The 22,014-nt window shown below is 44.5% G+C and overlaps 2 protein-coding genes across 2 annotated transcripts; both read left to right on the plus strand.

Annotated features, from left to right (window-relative positions):
• Positions 1-168: 168 nt before the first annotated feature.
• LOC307222391 (gastrokine-1-like) lies at positions 169-5,607 on the plus strand. The gene is made up of 6 exons (XM_079987628.1): positions 169-290; positions 1,206-1,259; positions 1,768-1,905; positions 2,497-2,607; positions 2,843-2,984; positions 5,359-5,607. The coding sequence occupies exons 1-6, from the start codon at positions 279-281 to the stop codon at positions 5,439-5,441; spliced, it is 540 nt and encodes a 179-aa protein (XP_079843754.1). The 5' UTR covers positions 169-278; the 3' UTR covers positions 5,442-5,607.
• Positions 5,608-11,157: 5,550 nt separating this feature from the next.
• Positions 11,158-21,602, plus strand: LOC307222393 (gastrokine-1-like). The gene is made up of 6 exons (XM_079987630.1): positions 11,158-11,193; positions 13,582-13,635; positions 15,877-16,014; positions 17,334-17,438; positions 18,412-18,544; positions 21,256-21,602. The coding sequence occupies exons 1-6, from the start codon at positions 11,182-11,184 to the stop codon at positions 21,345-21,347; spliced, it is 534 nt and encodes a 177-aa protein (XP_079843756.1). The 5' UTR covers positions 11,158-11,181; the 3' UTR covers positions 21,348-21,602.
• The last annotated feature ends 412 nt before the right edge of the window (positions 21,603-22,014 follow it).

The raw sequence follows: 22,014 nt of genomic DNA on the forward strand, positions 1-22,014 counted from the left end.
TTTTAAAATGACACCTCCCACCCATTCCTTCTGTGCAATCAAATGTTATCAAAAAGTGTATTGATTATATATTTTATCGGCCTCATGTGGCTTATCTGTAAGGCGTCACCCGGTTTCCTTGTCCTTCGCATACATGCCCCAGGTCCGAGGAGGACCAGCCCCACTGTGATAAGGGGGCCCTACCCCTCCGGACTCTCCACACCTAATATTTGAAAACCAGAGTATATAAAGTGGAAGGGTTCCCCTTTAGCTGATCCCGCACCACTTCCAGCGACAAAATGAAGCTGATTGTGAGTATACACAACTTTTCATTTTCTACTGAAAGCCCATGCGACGGAAAACCCAATTTATCCCTAAAACCTCTTATTTTTGTGGGAAGCAATTTCTAGATTTCGTTTATGTATGTATTTATTTTATGACATTTATAGACTGCCTTTTCTCCAAAGGAGTTTGAGGTGGTATAAATGATTCTCTCCCCCCCCCCCATTTCATCCTCACAAGAACCCTGTGAGGTAGGTTAGGCCAGGGTCACCCAGTGAACTACGTACCTCACAGCGCTGTTTTGGGGATTAAATGATATGGGGAGAACCTTACCCTCCTTGGAGGAAAAGCAATGCAACAACTAACATAAAATAAATCTGCTACATCATATGTAGACCTGGTGGGCTTCAGCTCCTTGAGGAATATGCAAGAAACACACTCATGGTGAAACAGCCCCTGTGCCTCTTGAGGCACTGTGCTTAAGAGCTCTTAACTCTGTGATGGATTGCGGTCCTAATCTTATAACGTGAAGTAACCCCCATGCACTAACAAACACAACTGTCCTTTTAGCTACTGGAAAATTGAAAGTACATAGGATGCTGCAGCCGGAATCCTAATGTCAAAGTTGGACATTGGAAAGCAAGGCACTTGGGAAATTTCTCTGCCCCCATTCAGAATAATTCGATAGCCAGTGCATGCTTGAATCCATCTCTAGTTGCCGGAAGTCTAAAATAGGAGACAAAGAGTAAAGGCACTTTATGCAGCAAAGGAATGAGCGAGAAACGGCTGGATTCACAGCCTGAGTTGTTGTTTTTTGTAGATTAGTTTATAGTATTCTAAATACTGTACTGAGATTATGTTTCAATTTTTTAAAAAACCCAAGTTGATTATAAATAGAAGATGACTGTCATGTAACGCTGCTCTTCTTCTGAAATTCGTTCCAGGCTCTGAGTGTTGTGCTCCTGGGCATTCTCCTAGCCCCCACCTTAGCCGATAATGTAAGTACTAAGACAGATTAAACACGTTGCTCTCATTACATTATTTCAGTTTCTGTCTTGTTGCTGCTCTTAGAAGCTTGAAATTGGATGTGCTCTGAGGCTGCCTTTATATCTTGGTGTAGAATTCTGCATGATGAGACCCTCTTGCATTGTGAATGTGGGCACAGCAGCTATGGGGACATTCTTGAGCCTTGCGTAGGCTGGCCAATTTGCCAGATTTTGAGGGATAGGAGCGGGTGCTCTTCCAAAGATTCCTGCATCGCAGAGGGTTGGACTAGATGACCCTTTGGTCCTTTCCAACTCTACATTTCTAGGATTCTATCATCTCCAAACGCAGCTTGAAAAAAACAATGCTTCAGACTGAACTGTGCTTGAGAGCTGGCTTCAGTCATGCTTACCGAGGTGGATGTCCACTTTTTGTTCTATTCTGCATTTACAAGGAAATGTTTATTGCGAAATCTGGAACACTGAAAATCTGTCTTGCTGTTCTTCATTTTTCCCACTCAAGAATATCAGCGAAAAGAACCAGGGAAATGTGGGGGGCCATTCCCATCAGTCTGTGAGCATTGACAACCAAAAGCAGGTGGTCAACGTGGACAACAACAATGGCTGGCACTCCTGGAACAACATCTGGGATTACGGCACTGTAAGGAGCACCCACACATTCAGATGCCTTTGTTTTTTTACTTGGGATAAGGAAGGAATTCAGTTTAGTTCACATAAAAAATATATATGAATTGACCGAATTTGTGATTTCCGAAATGGTATGAGAACAATAGAGTATGCAGTATTGGGGAGGGGGTGAAATGAAGCTCAGTTCCACATTTTATGCAGACCTGCCTCATCACTACTTCCCAAGGCAATATGCCAAATGAGTCACAGCTCTGCAGATTTCATAATGCAGTTCTCCATCCAAAAACTGCACAAAATGCCTGCATTTATTTCATAAAATTTATATAGTGGTCAGTTGCAGAGAAACCCCCCACTGAAAGTAGTTTGCAAAATAAACTGAGGGAATATAATTTGTAAATTTATATATTAGTGAACAGAATATCTAAAATTGCACTATATTAGGGAATATTGTATGCAAGACTTTTTATTTCTTTAAAGGTTGTGAGTTTGAGGTGGTAATGGGGTGAGCCGAGTTTAAGACTGGAAAACTGAAAGAAAGTAAAATTGACAGAATTGTCCCTTCCTGCGTAATGCTCATCTGACTACTCCTGTTTTGCTTGGGCAGGGCTACATGGCAACCCGGATCCTCTCCAAGAAATCTTGCATTCTTACCAAAATGAATCGAAATGTCATGCCAGATGTGACCACTCTTCCAGAAGCCATCAAGGAAAAACAGGTAAAAACAAGAGGAGCCTTGCTGGGCGGATTTCAAAGAGGATTAGACAAGTTCTTGGAGGATAAGCTGCTAAATTTGCATTTCCTGAAATAATATGAGTACATCCAAACTTGTCCTTCATGATTTCTGCTTATTTGAATTTGGTGATTGAATTCTCCAATCAATGGTCACAAAAATACATATGACCCACTCAGTCCCGTCTTTCAATTCTGTGTCGTTGCTCCCCCCTGTTTAGAAGGATCGTACCAAAGGGCCGGCACCCAAGAAACTCACTTACATGGTTACTCCCAAGAAGATCACTAACCTGGCCCCATATGGGAAGAACATTGAAGCCCTGTGCAGAGGGATCCCTACCTATGCTGCTTATGAATTCGCAGGTGAGTCCTCAACTGAAAGGGGTTTGCAGAGTGAAAAGAGTGTATTCAGGCCTCAGGGACAAGTTGTGTTTGTTTCCCCTTCCACAGAACTATACATGGAACTAGAGAATCACAAAGGAACCCCTTTTGGGGTCGTCTTCCCCACTGCGTCCTCCCCAGGGCCACGGAGCACAGCTTTGACCCTAGTGATAAACTGATTGGGCAGCTGGCTGAAAATCTTCAGACTGGATATAAAATAAACGTGCAGCCTCAGTTTTAGGTTAATAATAACTATGATAATATGCAGACCTGATGAAAATATTGAGATCCTAATGACATATCAATAATGCAAGCACACCCATGAACTGAACGAACTGTACACTTGGAACATTAAACTTGGATCTGTAGCACAACATAAAGGTAAAGAGACCTCTGACCAATAGGTCCAGTTGTGGCCAACTCTGGGGTTTCAGCGCTCATCTCGCTTTATTGGCCGAGGGAGCCGGCGTATAGCTTCCAGCCAGCATGTGGCCAGCATGACTAAGCCACTTCTGGTGACTCAGAGCAGCGCATGGAAACGCCGCTTACCTTCCCGCCGGAGCGGTACCTATTTATCTACTTGCACTTTGACATGCTTTTGAACTGCTAGGCTGGCAGGAGGTAGCACAACAGAATGAGTATCACACAACAACTTTGTTGCATTCGCATGGGGTTCACTTATGGAAACCTTCAAATGTGATTGCATATAACTGGGTGAAGCTGCCCCTTCATAATGTCAAAGGGCAGAAGCGAATGTCCGTAGAAATACTCGGTTCACGGCGCATTTCTGCAAAGTGCTACTCAGAATTGGTTGTGCATTGAACATGAAATATATCTTATAGCCTTCCCCCACTTCTATTGTTGGCCCTGGCTGATCATTGCAGCCCCACTGAAGCGACTGGAAAGGCACAGTGGTTGAACTGGTATAAAAACAGCGTCAGTTGTCTCTGTTGTTGATGTAACATGAGCTGCAGGGTTCTATAAAGTGTGTGAGAGCTGGTGTGGCAGAGTGGTGAGAGTGTCAGGCTTGGACCTGGGAAATCAGGGTTCAAATCCTCAGCCACAAAGCTCATTGGGTGACCCTGAGCTGGTCATTCTCAGCCTGGCCTACCTCATAGGGTGGTTGTGGTGATTAAATGGGGGGGGGGGAGAATCAGGAATGGCACCTGGAGCCCCTTGGAGAAAAGGGTGGGAAATAAATGGAACGTGTCCAGAGGAGGGCAACCAAAATGGTCAAAGGCCTGGAAACGATGACTTATGAGGAACGGCTAAGGGAGCTGGGCATGTTTAGCCTGGAGAAGAGGAGGTTAAGGGGTGATATGATAGCCATGTTCAAATATATAAAAGGATGTCACATAGAGGAGGGAGAAAGGTTGTTTTCTGCTGCTCCAGAGAAGCGGACACGGAGCAATGGTTCCAAACTACAAGAAAGAAGATTCCACCTAAACATTAGGAAGAACTTCCTGACAGTAAGAGCTGTTCGACAGTAGAATTTGCTGCCAAGGAGTGTGGTGGAGTCTCCTTCTTTGGAGGTCTTGAAGCAGAGGCTTGACAACCATATGTCAGGAGTGCTCTGATGGTGTTTCCTGCTTGGCAGGGGGTTGGACTCGATGGCCCTTGTGGTCTCTTCCAACTCTATCATTCTATGATTCTATGAAATGCATTAAATAAATGATTTAACTCCATCCAAATGCCTTGTTTGATGCTATCTCTTCCCATGTTCCAAATACCACGGAACACATGGGAAAATAATATCTGGGATGCAGCAATATCTGAGGGTCTCACCTTCAAGAAACATTGACCCCTTTCATTAAGAATGTTAATGACCAAAATCAAGACCTTGTATACCAACCTTGTATACCAACCAAGACCTTGTATACCAACCGCTCAATATTCTCAGTGGAGAGGTTTGATCAAGTAATATGTTTGACTTTTGAATGTATTACTGTATGTCTAGAGACAACAGAAAAACAAACACCATTAACTGTACTGCTGTATAAGTGTTTAATGGTTAATGTACAGTGGTACCTCGGGTTACATACGCTTCAGGTTACAGACTCCGCTAACCCAGAAATATTACCTCGGGTTAAGAACTTTGTTTCAGGATGAGAACAGAAATCGTGCTCCAGCGGCGCGGCAGCAGCGGGAGGCCCCATTAGCTAAAGTGGTGCTTCAGGTTAAGAACAGTTTCAGGTTAAGAACGGACCTCCGGAATGAATTAAGTACTTAACCCGAGGTACCACTGTATTTGTTTAAAAACAAACACATTTTAAAATAAATTAATAAATCAAATGATTTAATTCCATCCCAATACCTTGCCTGATGCTCTCTGTTCCATTTGTTTTTTCCTTTCCAGGAGAAAGTTCAGGAGCCTGTTTCCAAGCCAATATCCTCTGCCTCCTGCACATCAGCCTTTGTGGGGGAGAAAGGATGTCTTAATAAACCTCCAACTTTTCCCCACCGCAGTGTTTGTCCATTGATGAAAGAAACAGCTTCTCACCCTGGGTTTTCTTCATTTCCTTTTCATCTTACGCTTGGAGCATGAGGGGGAAAAACTACTGCATTTGGAGTGATTGCCAATTAAAATGTGCCTAGAATTTTAAAAGTCTCACTTCATTATGTATTTGTCACATTTCTATACCACCCTGATCGGCCATTTTATCCTCTCCCCAACCCTGTGAGGTAGGCTAGATTGAGACAGAGTGTGTGTCCCAAGATTACCCAGTTTGAGTTTATGTTGCTTGATTTTCAAGTTAAAAGCCCAGCAGAAAAATTGAGTTTCTTGAAAAATGCCATCTTTAATAGAGCAGGAGTTGCTTACCTGGGAATTAACTCTCTCCTATCTGCACCTTTACCAACATTAGTATGATTCTTCCAAGTCAAACAATAGAGCTTCTTTCCTTCAAGGGTAGAGGGGAGTCAGAGTAGAGGCAGCCCTGTTAAGTTGTGGGTGAACATATCAGACGACACAGCGATTCTTCAGTCAGCTCTTGTTTATTCACAGGCCAGAACAGAACTGAACTGAAGGGTTCAGCCAACCTGCTTATATAGAGCTCAACTACAAGGCAACAGTAACAACTTTCTGTAACTATCCAATCACTGAATGTCACTTTCAATTCCTTATTTGCATACGCAGACCTGAGTCAGAGTAGAGGCAGCCCTGTGGAGGGAACATCTAGACATTGTTCTCCTGCAGGAGACGCATCAAAGCAGGAACCAGAGGGCTGCTTTACCAGAGTTGTGGCTGTCCTGATAAGCAAGCGCTGCCCTCTGAGTGTTGAGGAAAATTTGGCAGAGCCGGCAGGCAGATACCTCTTTGTTTGTGGCGTCACAGGCAGTCATCCAATCACCACTGCCTGTTTATATGCACCCAACTTAGCACAACAAGACTTTATCCAGAAGACACTGACAGAAATAGGCCATTTTAAAAGAGGGTGGACCATAATAAGAGAGGAGACTTCAATTGCTGCAGTGATGACTCTAAGGACTGACGCAGCACCGATCGGTGAACAAAGTCTCCAACCCACGCTTGGCAGAAATGTTGACTGAATGGGACCTGGTTGAATACCTGGCAGACACTGCATCTGGAAGGCAGGGAATTGCGTGGTAGATCCCCCCCCCAGTGGAAATAATGACACATGACACAATTATTAAGGTTAATGCTAGTGTGTCGTAGTGGTATGGTGTAGTGGTTAAGAGCGGTGGACTCGTAATCTGGTGAACCGGGTTCGCTTCCCTGTTCCTCCACATGCAGCTGCTGGGTGACCTTGGGCCAGTCACACTTCTCTGAAGTCTCTCAGCCCCACTCACCTCACAGAGTGTTTGTTGTGGGGGAGGAAGGGAAAGGAGAATGTTAGCCACTTTGAGACTCCTTCGGGTAGTGATAAAGCAGGATATCAAATCCAAACTCTTCTTCTTCTTCCTTTTAATGGGCTAAATAAAGCCACAACTTTATTGGTTACAGGTGATGAGAGGTATTGGCTTAGAAATTGGTCCTAACTGACTATATCTGGCTTCAGCCTGTCCGCTTGAAGTCTGGGAAGGATTAACCACCAGTAGGGGGAGTCCTGCTGATGCACATCAACTAGGAACTCCCCCGGGGTCACCGATAGGGGGCGTGCCTTAGGCCCTCACCTCCATAGGCTTTGGACAGTGCCACACACCCCAGAATCCTTTATCAAACTACCCTTCAATATGTGGGGCAGGTGACTGCGCTTCCTCCCCTCTTCCAACTGCAGAACAATACCACTGCCTAACCACCAATACCAAGAAAGTTGTGACGATTTGCTACGAGGTAGGCGAAAACCAAGTGGCTGGTGCCAATTTGCCAAGTGGAAAAATTCTTACCAGGCCCCTCAACGGCGACCAACCAAGGTCCATAGGACGGTCAAGGAACGATAACCTTATAGGGTGGGAAAAGCAGGAACAGCTGGCAGGCAGCAAAGAGGGAGATCCCCAGCCATATCCTGGTTTAAATAAGGCAGGCCACACCCCCAGAGCCAGCCGATTAGCTGGCCAGGAGGTGACGCAGCCAGGAATGCCCCCCCCCCATTCGCGTGGGGGCTGGGTTCCAGCCGCTGCATGCTTGGTGGGGCTGTGAAGCCCGTAACTCCACCTCCTCCAAATGACGGAAGTGGCTTTCTCATGTTTTTCTCATGAATCATTGTCACGCATGAACCCAATATTAATACCCAAAAGTGATCTTCATTAGGTGGCGAGTGCAGAAATTGGGTCTGTGACAGTCTCTGATCATGCACCAGTCTCCATTAACTTAAAATTTGGTGCACTTCCCCCCAGGACCCACAACTGGTACTTCTCCCTGATGCAGTGTCTAAAGATTGCTTAGTATGTATCAACAATCATTAAGGTGTAAGATCAGCCTTGGCAGCCAACAGAGGAGCTTTAGCTTGGACATACTGATTTCTGATTTTTTACCACCTCTGAGAGGAATTTTGCCACAGCCAGTGTAATGGTATCAATCTTATCCTCAAGGGGAACCTTGATGTGAAAAGAGTAATAAACCGGCAAATGTCCACTTCCAATTAAGGCCTGGTGGAGTGCTTTGAAATATTGGCACATAGGGCCTATGAGTACTGGCTTCTCCTTCATTTGGTAAATTAGGAGTACAGGAGCAGGTCCCAGTCTCCTCCAGGGTGAACATCCCCAACTGCCCTCCATAAGGCTCGGTTCTCAGACCCTGGATCCTTCTGAAACTGTGTTGCCCAGAACTGGACACAGGACTCCAGATGGGTTCCAACCAAGCCTGTTGCCCTCAGACCTGTGTTCTGCATGTGGGCATGATCTTGTTCTTTGACTCTCAGACCAAAATGTCTTGGGTCAGCCAAGAAGGAAGCGAAAGGCAGCAAATCCTCTGAAAGGGCCCAGTGTGGAAAGGGCCCAGCATCAACAGGTAAAAAGTAAAAGGTAAAGGACCCCTGGACAGTTAAGTCCAGTCCAAGGAGACTATGAGGTTGGGGCGCTCATCTCACTTTCAGGCCGAGGGAGCCGGCATTTGTCCACAGACAGCTTTCCGGGTCATGTGGCCATCATGACTTAACCGCTTCTGGTGCAATGGGACAGCATGACAGAAGCCAGAGTGCACAGAAACGCCGTTTACCTTCCCGCTGCAGTGGTACCTGTTTATCTACTTGCACTGGCGTGCTTTTGAACTGCTAGGTTGGCAGGAGCTAGGACAGAGCAACAGGAGCTCACCCCGTCATGGGGATTTGAACCACCGACCTTCTGATCAGCAAGTCCAAGAAGCTCAGTGGTTTAGACCACAGCACCACCCACGTCCCCACGGAGTTACGATTTCCAGCCCCCTTAACAGACAGCAGTTCCCATGATTGTTTGGGGGAGGGAAGCTGCCGTTGGTTAAAATAGGATAAGAAGGCTTTGAATAGTGGTGCGTTGGTGACCCAAAGAGAAGGACTGCTTCTAACACTTGGGTCAAATATTTGCCTCACTCCTAAGAGATCATCTGTGGCCCACACCTTGAAGACAAACACGTTCAGACTTTTCTCTCATCTCTGAGTAAACTCTGTTTAGCAAACAACAAGCATTCATTGTTTGAAGTTTGGGATTATATCCCATGGATGATTACCCAGTAAATACCAAATGCTTTCAATCTCAGAAAATCAGAAGAGGGTGGAGGTGCCTCTGTCTCCTTGCACCTTCACTAAAGGCAAATTCCCAGTCAAATGGTATGATGTAATACCATACTTTGGGATTCTTAGCAATGACAATAAAGTTTTTTTGTTTTTTAAGAGAAAGCGGGAGTTTCATTGTTTCTGTGACTGCGCATCAGGGTCTCGTACCAGCAACACAAGGGAAGAGTTCTTTGTGCTCTTTCTAAACTGGGTGTTATTTTTTGTGAGAACGGTCCCTGGTTGCTGAATTACAGGTTTAAGGAGTTATTGCTGAAAAAAATCTCCCTGATTTCCGCTGCATCCAGGCAGTTTACAATACATGAAAATGTCTAGGATTGGCTTTCAACAGCCATGTGATGTGACCCAACCTTAATTTTGCAGGTTAAAGGTTGAGCTGAGGCTTATTTGAATTCTAACCCAGAAATGTCCTATAGAAAAGGACCCCTCAGCTACTCAGTATTTTTAAATATTTGGCAGTGCAAGGGCTAGCTAGTAATATTGGAGGACCATCACATTCAGTTTGCCCCGAGTTTCCTAGTACTGTAGAGGAACTGACTACATCTCCTGGTATGCCTCGCAAAGGACCTTAAGGTCCACAAATAACACTTTGGAGGTCCCAGGCTGCAAGGTGGTTAGATTGGTCTCAACTAGGGCCAGGGCCTTTTCAGTACAGGCCCCGACTTGGTGGAACGCTCTGCTACAAGAGACCAGGGCCCTACGGGACTTGACATTTTCCCGCAGGGCCTGCAAGACAGAGCTGTTCTGCCTGGCCTTTGGTTTGGACTCATTCTGACCCTTATGTTTCCCTCCCCTTATGGTTTTGATTTATGGGCTACTATTAAAATGAGACCTTGCCAACAAAGGTCCATATAGTTAAAGCTATGGTTTTCCCAGTAGTGATGTATGGAAGTGAGAGCTGGACCATAAAGAAGGCTGAATGCCGAAGAATGGATGCTTTTGAATTCTGGTGCTGGAGGAGACTCTTGAGAGTCCCATGGACTGCAAGAAGATCAAACCTATCCATTCTGAAGGAAATCAGCCCTGAGTGCTGACTGGAAGGACAGATCCTGAAGCTGAGACTTCAATACTTTGGCCACCTCATGAGAAGAGAAGACTCCCTGGAAAAGACTCCCTGATGTTGGGAAAGATGGAGGGCACAAGGAGAAGGGGACGACAGAGGATGAGATGGTTGGATAGTGTTCTCGAAGCTACCAGCATGAGTTTGACCAAACCGCAGGAGGCAGTGGAAGACAGGAGTGCCTGGCGTGCTCTGGTCCAGGGGGTCACGAAGAGTCGGATACGACTAAACAACAACATTAAAATGAGGCTGCATTTTAAATTGTATTTTAACCCATATTTTAATAAATTGGTTTCCCCCCCTATTATGTTTTATTGTAATTTTATTGATGTTACCCGCCCTGAGCCTGGCTCTGGCCGGGGAGGGTGGGGTGGGGTATAAATAAAATTTTCTTATTAATAATAATAATTACTGCTTGTGTATTTTTCCTTATATCTCTGCAAACAAAGAGGGCTAGGAACTTGTTTCTAAGTGTCTCAATGAAGCACACAAGAGTTCGAGAAGGTCCTGGGATGTCTCCACACACCTGCACGGTCTATGAGGACCCCACAGGCTGGGTGGCAGAGTGAGGCAGCTGTTGGGTTGCGTCAAGCATAATAATGGAAGGATCAGTCAATTTCGGGACCTTCAGCTCCTCCTTTTTCCAATCTTACATTTACACTGGTCGGAATCAAGAGAAAAGAGTGAAGAAATCACTGCAAAGAAATGGCCATCAGTCACCCTGCTGGAGGGCACTTTACTTAGAGAGGATACTCAGCCTCGTATGTAAATATGTAACAAAAAATATTTAGCTTTCTCTCGAGCTTCCCATAAAACCCAAATGAGAAAAATAAATGTTTGATTAGAGTGATGTGTATTTGCATACCGTAATTCTCACAGCTAGCTATATAACGTCTGGCAATTCCTTGCTCCTTACCCATCTTGGCCTGGATTCCAGTTTGGAGCCACAACCATGAAGATGCTTGTGAGTACCTTCCTCGATTTCAATCTCAAGGGTGAAGTACAGATGTCCATCTCTTGGGCTTTGCTCTCACTAGGGACAAAGTTGTCACCAGGTGCTCAGAGATCAGGCCAAATTAGCTGAAAACTCAGTTGCTCACAGGTGTGTGATGGAAGCAGGTGTAGTCTGTAGGGGTTCTAGGTTTTTTCAAGGAGGTGGAACCCTAAGACTTGTGGGCTCCAACTGCCCCGATTCACCAGCTGGGTTTTTAAAATGTCTTTTGGTACCTGCGAAGGTCATCACTTCTTGGGTCTCCTCAAATAAACCGAATCCCTGATCATTTCCACTACAAGGCAACAGCAAAAGTGCATTTTGTCTGGGAAATGCTGAATGTCTGGCCCAAGACAGTCTTCATTTTTAGGAATCCCTGCAGACTCAGACCCTCCAAATGTCGCGATTTGCCAGGGACAGTCCCAGATTTACAGAAGCCGTCCTGGTATCTGATTTGACCCTGGAATGTCCTGCTTTTCCTTGTTGTTGTTGTTGTTTAGTCGTTTAGTCATGTCCGTCTCTTCGTGACCCCATGGACCAGAGCACGCCAGGCATGGACCAGAGCACGCCAGAGCACGCCTGTCTTCCACTGCCTCCCGCACTTTGATCAAACTCATGCTGGTAGCTTCGAGAACACTGTCCAACCATCTCGTCCTCCGTCGTCCCCTTCTCCTTGTGCCCTCCATCTTTCCCAACATCAGGGTCTTTCCCAGGGAGTCTTCTCTTCTCATGAGGTGGCCAAAGTATTGGAGCCTCAGCTTCACAATCTGTCCTTCCAGTGAGCACTCAGGGCTGATTTCCTTAGGAATGGGGAGGTTTGATCTTCTTGCAGTCCATGGGACTCTCAAGAGTCTCCTCCAGCACCAGAATTCAAAACCAGCACCATAATTCAAAACATCACTTTTTGGGTCTCCTCAAATAACCAAATCCCTGATCATTTCCACTACAAGGCAACAGCAAAAGTGCATTTTGTCCAGGAAATGCTGATAGTCTGGTCCAAGGCAGCCTTCATTTTTAGGAATCCCTGCAGACCCAGATCCTTCAAGTGTCCGATTCGCCAGGGACAGTCCCAGATTTACAGAAGCCATCCTGGTTTCTGATTTGACCCTGGAATGTCCCGCTTTTCCTTAAAGGTAAAGGTAAAGGTACCCCTGCCCGTACGGGCCAGTCTTGACAGACTCTGGGGTTGTGCGCCCATCTCACTCAAGAGGCCAGGGGCCAGCGCTGTCCGGAGACACTTCCGGGTCACGTGGCCAGTGTGACGAAGCTGCTCTGGCGAGCCAGAGCCGCACACGGAAACGCCATTTACCTTCCCGCTGGTAAGCGGTCCCTATTTATCTACTTGCACCCGGAGGTGCTTTCGAACTGCTAGGTTGGCAGGCGCTGGGACCGAGCAGCGGGAGCGCACCCCGCCGCAGGGATTCGAACCGCCGACCTTTCGATCGGCAAGTCCTAGGCGCTGAGGCTTTAACCCACAGCGCCACCAGGACGTCCCTATTTTCGTTGGAGGGTACGCAGGCTTGAAAAACATTACGCTATGGAACCAGATTTTGGTTGCTGGTCTCATTCTGGATATTTCTTTTAAAAGCCCCCAAAGATATTCTGGATTTGACCTGAATCAGCTGGCCTTTTACATTGTTTCATGAAATAAGAAGAGCAATGGAGATACAGAACACCCTTTGCCATTGCAAAATAGATTCATTTGCAAACATTAGTAAGGTTTTAGTTTTTCAAATATTTTTTATTAGTTTTAAAAGTAGCAAAATACATATTCAACCAGCATAATTTGTATAAGCAATAGGTAATGCAAGAATGGCCCTTTTACAGTACCAAGAAATAGATGTAATTTTGATTTTTGATTTTTGATTTTTTTATTATAAATATTAATATTTTTCACTGTAGGCATTCTGGTGATATTAATAAACTGGTATTATGCCATCGTCATCAGGAGTACAAAGTTCAAGTAAAAAGACAGTGGAAGACAGTCCTATCCACAAACAGGATGATAACCTCTTATATTTTTGCGATAGCCAAACGTTTCTATTTACCGTACTTCTGGAATCAAGTGGAATTATTATCATTAGCATATTGTATAAAATCTCACCACACTGCACAAAAATCCTTGAATTAATTTTAAACGAAATGCTTTTTTAAAATGAAATTCCAATGTTCAACACATTTATTAATAATAATAATAATAATAATAATAATAATAATAATATACCATCCTTCATGCAAAGATCACAGGGTGGTTTACAACATAAACATCAGTGTTCTATTCAAGCTGGTCTTTCACAGACAAAGGAAATGTGTACTTGGCAATTTAAAATTTGACCCTCTTATTTTCCTTCCGCTCTGCAGATTCTTCTTGCCAGCCTCCTGGGGCTGCTTATTCACTCAGCGATTGCGAGCAACGTAAGTAGCCAACTTTGCTCCCATTTCTGCCTTCCTGCCCCGAAACCTCTCCTGCTGCTAACCTCTGCATGCACAAGTGGCTTCTTTTAATCTGTTTTTAGTCAATTGTTATTTTAAGTGCTTGAATGTCTTAAATTCTTGCTCCCAATTTATCTTAGGGATAATTTTATTGCTTTATCATTTTCGGTAACCTCTCTTGAGGTTTTATGTGTGTTTGCGCATTTTTACGATCAAGCGGTGTTACACATTTTATGAAATAAATAGATAGATAGATAGATAGATAGATAGATAGATAGATAGATAGATAGATAGATAGATATAGATAGATTAGATAAGATAGATAGATAGATAGATAGATAGATAGATAGATGATAGATAGATTAGATGATAGATGATGATATAGATAGATAGATAGATAGATAGATAGATAGATAGATAGATAGACCAAATGCCACAACAAACTTAAGTAAAAAAAAGGGAGAAATGGGACTCAGCCTTTTTTCCCCAATTTTTTTTTATTAATTTTCCAAATTTATAACAAACATAAACAGACAGACAAACAAACAAACAAACATAAATCTTAACTGTAATATTTCCACTTTTGTTAACATTGCTGGATGACTTCCTCGAATCCCCCTGGCTGAGTTTCTATGTATATCATTGTAACAGTTTTCCAAAACTATTTTCACATAAAATTTACTTAGTCAATTAACATCTTTCTTTCTTTTCATTTTATCTTTAAACATATTATTCTGTAACATCACATATTTAAATCCTAGGCGAATCTGGTATTTGCAAGTATTTCTATTTAGATTATCTTAGCATATTTAACTAAATCGTCTTTAAATTTCTTCCATTCCTCCTGGTGCTCCTCCTCCTCCTGGTCACGGACTCTTCCGGTTAGGTCGGCTAGCTCCCAAAAATCCATCATCATCTTCATCTGCCATTCCTCCACTGTTGGCACTTCTTGTATTTTCCAGTTTTTAGCCAGCAAAATTCTAGCAGCAGTTGTGGCATACAAAAACAATCAAATATCTTTCTCGGGCAATTCCAGACCTATTATTCCAAGAAGAAAGGCCTCTGGTTTCTAAATAAATGTATATTTCAACACTTTTTTCAGTTCATTATAAATCTTCTCCCAGAAGTCTTTCACCTTGGGACAGGTCCACCACATATGATAAAAAGTACCTTCTTTTTCTTTACATTTCCAACATAAATTATCACTCTTATGGTAAATCTTTGCTAATTTTACAGGAGTTAAGTACCATCTATACATCATTTTCATGACATTTTCCTTTAACACGGTACATGCAGTGAACTTGATCCCTTTCCTCCACAACTTTTCCCAGTCTTCAGGAAGGGGATTCAGTCTTGTCCAGAAGCCATGTGACTCCATTTGCAAGACTTGCCTGAGACAGATCAGTTGGTCAAAACCTATCGTATGAGTTAAGAAGTCCCTGGGATGAGGTCGGATCTCAGATCAGCGGTGAATTTACCAGCTGGCGATAAATGATCCACTTACTTCCAGGAATCTGTAAGGATGCCTGAAATGATGTCAAAGATCAGGTGACCAGGGCTCTTCTGTTACAACTCCCTGACCGAAGAATATTTTCCCCCAGGGCTGTTCTGGACTGCATCTCTGATTCACTGCAGCATCCTACAATCATGCTGGCTCAGGTGATGGGAATTGTCGTCCAAAATATCTGGGTGGCAGGGTGTTATGTACTGAGTTGAATAGGATCCAAAATGCAGCAGTCTGATTGGTCCTAGAACAATAGGATTCAGAATGCAGTCCGAGTATATTTCACAGGGGGAGACACCAGTCTAGGAAAGGCTGTCCAAAGTTCAGTCCCTGGCCATCTCCAGTTAAGCAGAAAATTATTATTATTATTATTATTATTATTATTATTATTATTATTATTATTATTAATTCTTTATACCCCGCTCATCTAGCTGGGCTACCCCAGCCACCCCGGGCAGCTTCCAACAAAATATTAAAATACCATAATACATCAAATATTAAAAGCTTCAAATATTAAACAGGGCTTCCTTCAGCCTAGGAGAGCTGCTCCCAGGCTACATGGCCCAATGGCCTGACAGTAAGCGTTCATTTGTGCCCTGTGAATCGACCTGCTTGCTTTCCACGGCAGCCGCAGTCCCTCGTGGCTGGACCACGTGATCTTGTTTGCCGGTCTCCCCAAAGTGCCTTGTAGGAGTCTGACGGTGGATCTCTGTCTCTAGGCTATCCAGCTCATCAACAAGGGAAACGATGGAGGAACCGTGTACCAAACAGTCAACATCAACCACAACACCAACGTCGCTGCCTTCAACATTTACTCTGGAAGGCATTCCACCAACGCCATTGTGGACTACAACAGCGTAAGTTTCAAAGCAAGCCGTTCAGCCGCAAAGCTGTTCACTCTGTGCTGGATACTCCCTGGGGTGGGATCTCGCCGCAGCAGCTAGGCAAACCTGTTAAACTCTCCTGAAAGGGATGCATTTTGCTGCCTCCAATGAAGGAAAAGATGGTTCTCCCACTGGGGAGCGGTGCAGTCAGAAGCCGTGTTATACACCCCGCCTAAACCGGTGTCTACCACTTATTTTATTATTATCTTATTTTATTTCATTGCGTTCATATCCCACCTTTTTCTCCAAGGAATCGAAGGTTCTCCCCCTCCTCATTTAATCCCCCCAACACCCCTGTGAGGTAGGTTAGGCTGAGAGGCAATCACTGGCCCAAGGTTACCCAGGGAGCTTCATGGCCAAGTAGGGATTCAAACCCTGGACTCTTGCAGGTCCTGGGCCAACACTCTAACCCTGACCCAGCCACTGTGATCCACGCGGCGGTCAGCTCCAGACTGGATTATTGTAGCTCGCTCAATGTGGGGCTGCCCTTGAGACTGACTCAAAAACTCCAGCGGGTGCAGAATGCCGCGGCGAGACTCCTTACGGGGTCCTCGCTGCAGGTTCTCATTCACCCGGTGCTATACCAGCTGCACTGGCTCCTGGTGGAGTACAGGACCAGGTTTAAGGTGCTGGTTTTGACCTTTAAAACCCTCTATGGCCTAGGACCCTCATACCTATGGAACTGCCTCTCCTGGTATGTCCCACGGAGGACCTTACGGTCTTCAAACAAAAACATCTTGGAGATCTCGGGCCACAGAGAGGTTAGGCTGGCCTCAACCAGGGCTTTTTCTGCTGTGGCCCCGACTTGGTGGAACGCTCTGTCACAAGAGACTAGGGCCCTGCAGAACTTGACATCTTTCCGCAGGGCTTGCAAGACAAAGCTGTTCCACCGGGCCTTTGGCCAAGGCACGGTCTGACCCCCTCCTTTGGTAATCCTCACAGAACTCTACCCCAATGGTTGCCATTAATTTGATTTTGAATTGATTTTAGAATGCATTTTAATTAATTGATTGATTTTATGTAAACTGTTACTTTTACTGTTGTTAGCCGCTCTGAGTCCGGCTTCAGCTGGGGAGGGCGGGATATAAATAAATTATTATTATTATTATTATTATTATTATTATTATTATTATTATTATTATTCCACACTGGTGCTTGTGGGGATGGCACTGGCTCTCTCTTATGGGGTTGTGGGTTTTCAGTACTGTACTGAGTCCTCATTTTATTCTTTGATTTTGAACTTTCCCGGGGCCATGTCTCGCGTAACATATATTTGCCGTTGTGTCTCCCAGGGGGTTGTCATCTATCACATGCCTTTCAGGAGGCTATGTGTCATGTCCAGGATGAATCGGCAAAACTTTCCAAGTATCTCAAATCTCGAGAGCATGATGCACGAGGTACGTCAAGGTGGAGATACAAAACTGGGGCTGGTCCCCAAATATGTGGGGCAATCCAAATGGTGCCCCGCCCCCTCCAGTGAAGGAATATGCGGGACAGAAATCATTGGGAGGAATAATAGAATCACAGATCACCTAGCCCCACATCTTGCAATGCAGGAACCAGAGCAAAAGTATCGGAAAGGTGGCCAGCCAAAAGAGAAAACATTTTTTAAAAACTTAAAAAACTTGTATTTACCAATTGATTGATTTTAAAAAGAGAACATACTTCAATAACAGACAAGAAGAAAGAGAATGAGAGAGAGAGAGGAGGAAAATACAAATGAATTAAAAATAAACATACACACACTGTGGCCGATTTGGAAGGTTCCATTCACAATCCCATAATAGTATTATTATTGGGGGGTGGGGGTCGTAACATTGTCTTCCCTCAATTTTAATTATTTTATTTCATTGAATATAACAATACGAACGTACCAATTTTTTAATCCCAGCTTTCCCCTGTGAGCGCCCAGGGTGGCTACTTGCAAACAGAATGCTAGAAACTGTACCATCTCTTAACCATTCTCAGGCTTTCTAGCATTAAAACTACTGATATGAAAGCAAAGCACCGCAGCTAAGTGCTGTGGAATAACACACACAAACAGACTCTCTCATTACCTGCCCCCCGATACTTTTTTATTTTTTATTTTTAAATTTTTTATTTTCAATGCAAAATTACAACAAAAATTACAAACATTGAATCCAAAATAAAGCAGTACAAACAAGAAAAAAAACACAAGAGGGGAAAAACCCCACACATCTACAAATAAATCCATATCATCATTCTAATCTAATCATTACATACATATACATATTGACTTCCTTCCTTTGACCTCAAAATTTTTACTCTTTCTAAGTTGTTGTACTTCATTCAAGTTGGCACCCCTGGACCTAGGCATGAATGGATCTGTCCTTTTGTTTTTGTTCCCAGGGGCATCCCTTGAACACCCTTCACAGAAGCTATGGGATTTCTCGCAAGGTGGTCACAAACATCGCTGACTATGGTGCTCCCGCCCAAGCCATTTGCGGAGGCATGACTACTTACTGGGCTACCGAGTTCCAAAGTGAGTTGGGCCAGAATTTCATAACGTTTTAAAGGGATGACCACATGTTTTAATGGCTTCTGTAGTGATGCGTTGAGGAGATCTTTGCGTTACATTGGTAACTCCATTGGTCTCACCCTCTTTTAAAGCCTCCTAGGTTGGTGGAAGGAAGTTCCACAGTTTAACTATGCCATTCAGCCTGGGCAGCGACAGTCACCTAGTCTGGAAGGGGGGGAGAGGGAACTGAATGTGAGGGAGGGAAGGGTGGAAGCCCTAAATGAACTGATGACAAGTCTGCCATTTTCCACACATAATAAATAACAACAACAACAACAACAATAATAATACAGTGGATGCTCGGGTTGCAAACGTGATCCATGTAGGATGCACGTTTGCAACCCGCAGCGTTCACAACCCACGTCTGCGTGTCTGCGCACGCACGGGCTGCGATTCAGCGATTCAGCGCTTCTGCGCATGTGCGACTGCCGAAACCTGGAAGTAACCCGTTCCGGTACTTCCAGCTTTCGGCAGTCCGCAATCCGAAAAAACGCAACCTGAAGCGGACGCGACATGAGGTATGACTGTAATAATAATAATAATAATAATTTTGATTTATATCCCACCCTCCCCAGCCAAACCAGTCTCAGGGCAGCTAACATCAAAGTATATAATACATTAAAAACATAAAATCCAGTAATCGCCTGAAATACAGCTTAAAATCAGATTAAAATACAGCATGCAATGGGACTAAATTGGCAAAGGAAACATCAATCCCATTGCACTGACGGCAGGCAGCATGTTGCGAAGGAGCCCCCTTCATAAAAACCTAGGGCAGGCTTCCTCAACCTCAGCCCTCCAGATGTTTTTGGCCTACAACTCCCATGGTCCCTAGCCAGCAGGACCAGTGGTCAGGGATGATGGGAATTGTAGCCTTGAATCATCTGGAGGGCTGAGGTTGAGGAAGCCTGACCTAGGGTGTGCTGTCCCATCAGAACTCTGTCCCATCAGAACAGCATTACAGGGATGATGGACAAGGGGGTTATCAGTAGCTACTAACCACAGTGATTACGCTCTTCCTCCATGGTTGGTGGTGGCAATGGTTCTGAATCCCACTTGCTAGGAACAGAGGCACATTTAGGGCAGTGCGACTGGTTCCCTTGCACTGGGCGCTGAACCTGGGGGGTGCCATAGGGGGCTGCAACTATGACGTAGTGAATTGAGCAGAACAGAAGGCAAGGTGTGTGGGGTGTGTGTGAATTTTTGCCTCACACAGGGCACTGCTGAAATCTTAAAGACCAAAGTCTGCCTCTGCAGGAAACCACAGGAGAGTAGAGTTGCTCCTGCATTTGGTTTTGGTGTTTTAAAAAATAAATTACAGTGGTATCTCAGGTTACAGATTCCGCTAACCCAGAAATAGTACCTCGGGTTAAGAACTTTGCTTCAGGATGAGAACTGAAATTGCGCAGCGGCAGCGGGAGGCCCCATTAGCTAAAGTGGCACCTCCGGTTAAGAACAGTTTCGGGTTAAGAACGGACCTCCAGAACGAATTAAGTACGTAACCAGAGGTACCACTGTATAGGTTTAGATGACTTCCCTGGATGCCAAGATACAGATTTATGACAAGTACTCTTTGGTGACAGAAATCCAGCAGAGAGTTAAAATCGCAAAATATGTAGCAAAGTAAAGTGCTGAAATATAGTCTGTTAGACCTTTAAAATACCCTTTTCTAAGTTGCTTCCAAAGTTCCCCACTTCCCTAGCACAGAAAGAGACCACACATTTGGTTAAGAAAGGTTTACTTACAGACTCTTCAAACGTCAGGTTCATGTGCTTTTTCATATAGCAGTTAGAAAACACAGGCAGTAAATTTAGGTTCCAATGTGGTGAATGTTCCTAAATTATTTGTATAGAAACATAAAGATGGCTTGCTGAAGCCACAGGGTCTGAGCTTGGAACAACCAGTTCAGAACTCCTTACCAGTAGGGTTCACACGGTGGAAGAAATGGTGGGAAAGTGAAAGAACAAAGAGCTTGATAAGCCTCCCACCCCCAAGGTGAGGAGGAATGACCGCCTAGCTAAGCCTGGCAGGCCAGCTTACTCTATGACATTAACCCATTCATGCATCGATTAGACTTGAGCATGTTGGTTATGTCACACGGGTCACATTTGCGAGTTTCCCATTAATGTACTATATCTGGCTGGCCACTGTGAGAACAGGATGCAAACTGATCCAGCAGGCTCTCTCTGTGTAAATGGCCTCAGTCCTGTATTCCTGAAAGAGCATCTCCACCCCCATCATTCAGCCCGGACACTGAGATCCAGCGCCAAGGGCCTTGTGGCGGTTCCCTCACTGTGAGAAGCCAAGTTACAGGGAACCAGGCAGAGGGCCTTCTCAGTAGTGGCACCCGCCCTTCAGATGTAAAGGAAATAAGCAGCTATCTTATCGTTAAAAGACATCTGAAGGCAGCCCTGTTTAGGGAAGTTTTTAATATTTAAAGCTGTATTGTTTTTAACACTCAACTGAGAGTGGCTGGGGAAACTCAGCCAGATGGGCGGGGTATAAAATAATAATAATAATAATAATAATAATAATAATAATAATAATAATAATTCTCACGCATGTTTGGAAGTACAGATTATTTCATTTCTGAGAGAGTGTTTCAAGACTCCAGCTTGGCTCTCCATAAAAAGTGAGTAAAAAGTAACAATGGAAAACTCCCTTTTCCTTTTCAGGGCCCCGCCCCTTGGTTGAAGGCAAGGGCTGCGCAGGCGTCAATCTGCTCATTCTGGACATCGACTTGTGTGGCGGCATCTCCCTCTTCTAGCCAGGATCAGCACCAACATCTGCTCCAGGCCAACACAACTTGTGACTTGCCCACCAAGACAATGGCCATCCTGTCGCCTTGCCAGCTGCCAGGGCCTGTTTCAATTCCCAAGGCTGGGTTGGGAAGGACACAGGAGATCAAGGCCTGATTACCTCCCAACAATTGCTCTCTAATTTCATTTGAGGACTGGTTCCTGCAGGGGCCGTCAAAAATAAAATAAAATCTATAACTTAAATAAAATAATTTAAAAATCCATGGCAGTGTATGCAGCAGTGTAAAGATCCCGCCCTCACCAAAGCCCCATAGAATCATAGAATTGTAGGGTTGGAAGGGACCCAGGGGTCATCTAGCCCAACCCCCCGGAATGCAGGAATCTCAGCTGATGCATCCATGACAGATGGCCATCCAAACTCTGCTTAAAAACCTCCGAGGAAGGAGAACCCACCCCTTTTCAAAGGAGTCTGTTCCACAGTTGAACAGCTCTTACCGTCAGGAAGATCTTCCTGATGTTTAGTCAGAGTCTCCTTTCTTGCACCTTGAATCTATGCTACGCTGGCTCTCAGTGCTACTACCACTACTACCTAGAGATGCCATCAGGAAGGTCCTGGAACCTGGGACCATATTGCTACCCAGACTGTGAAATAAAAACCAGAAAGTCCAAAACTTT

Source organism: Podarcis cretensis (assembly GCF_951804945.1).
Source record: "Podarcis cretensis genome assembly, chromosome: 8".
Classification (NCBI taxonomy): Eukaryota; Metazoa; Chordata; class Lepidosauria; order Squamata; family Lacertidae; genus Podarcis; species Podarcis cretensis.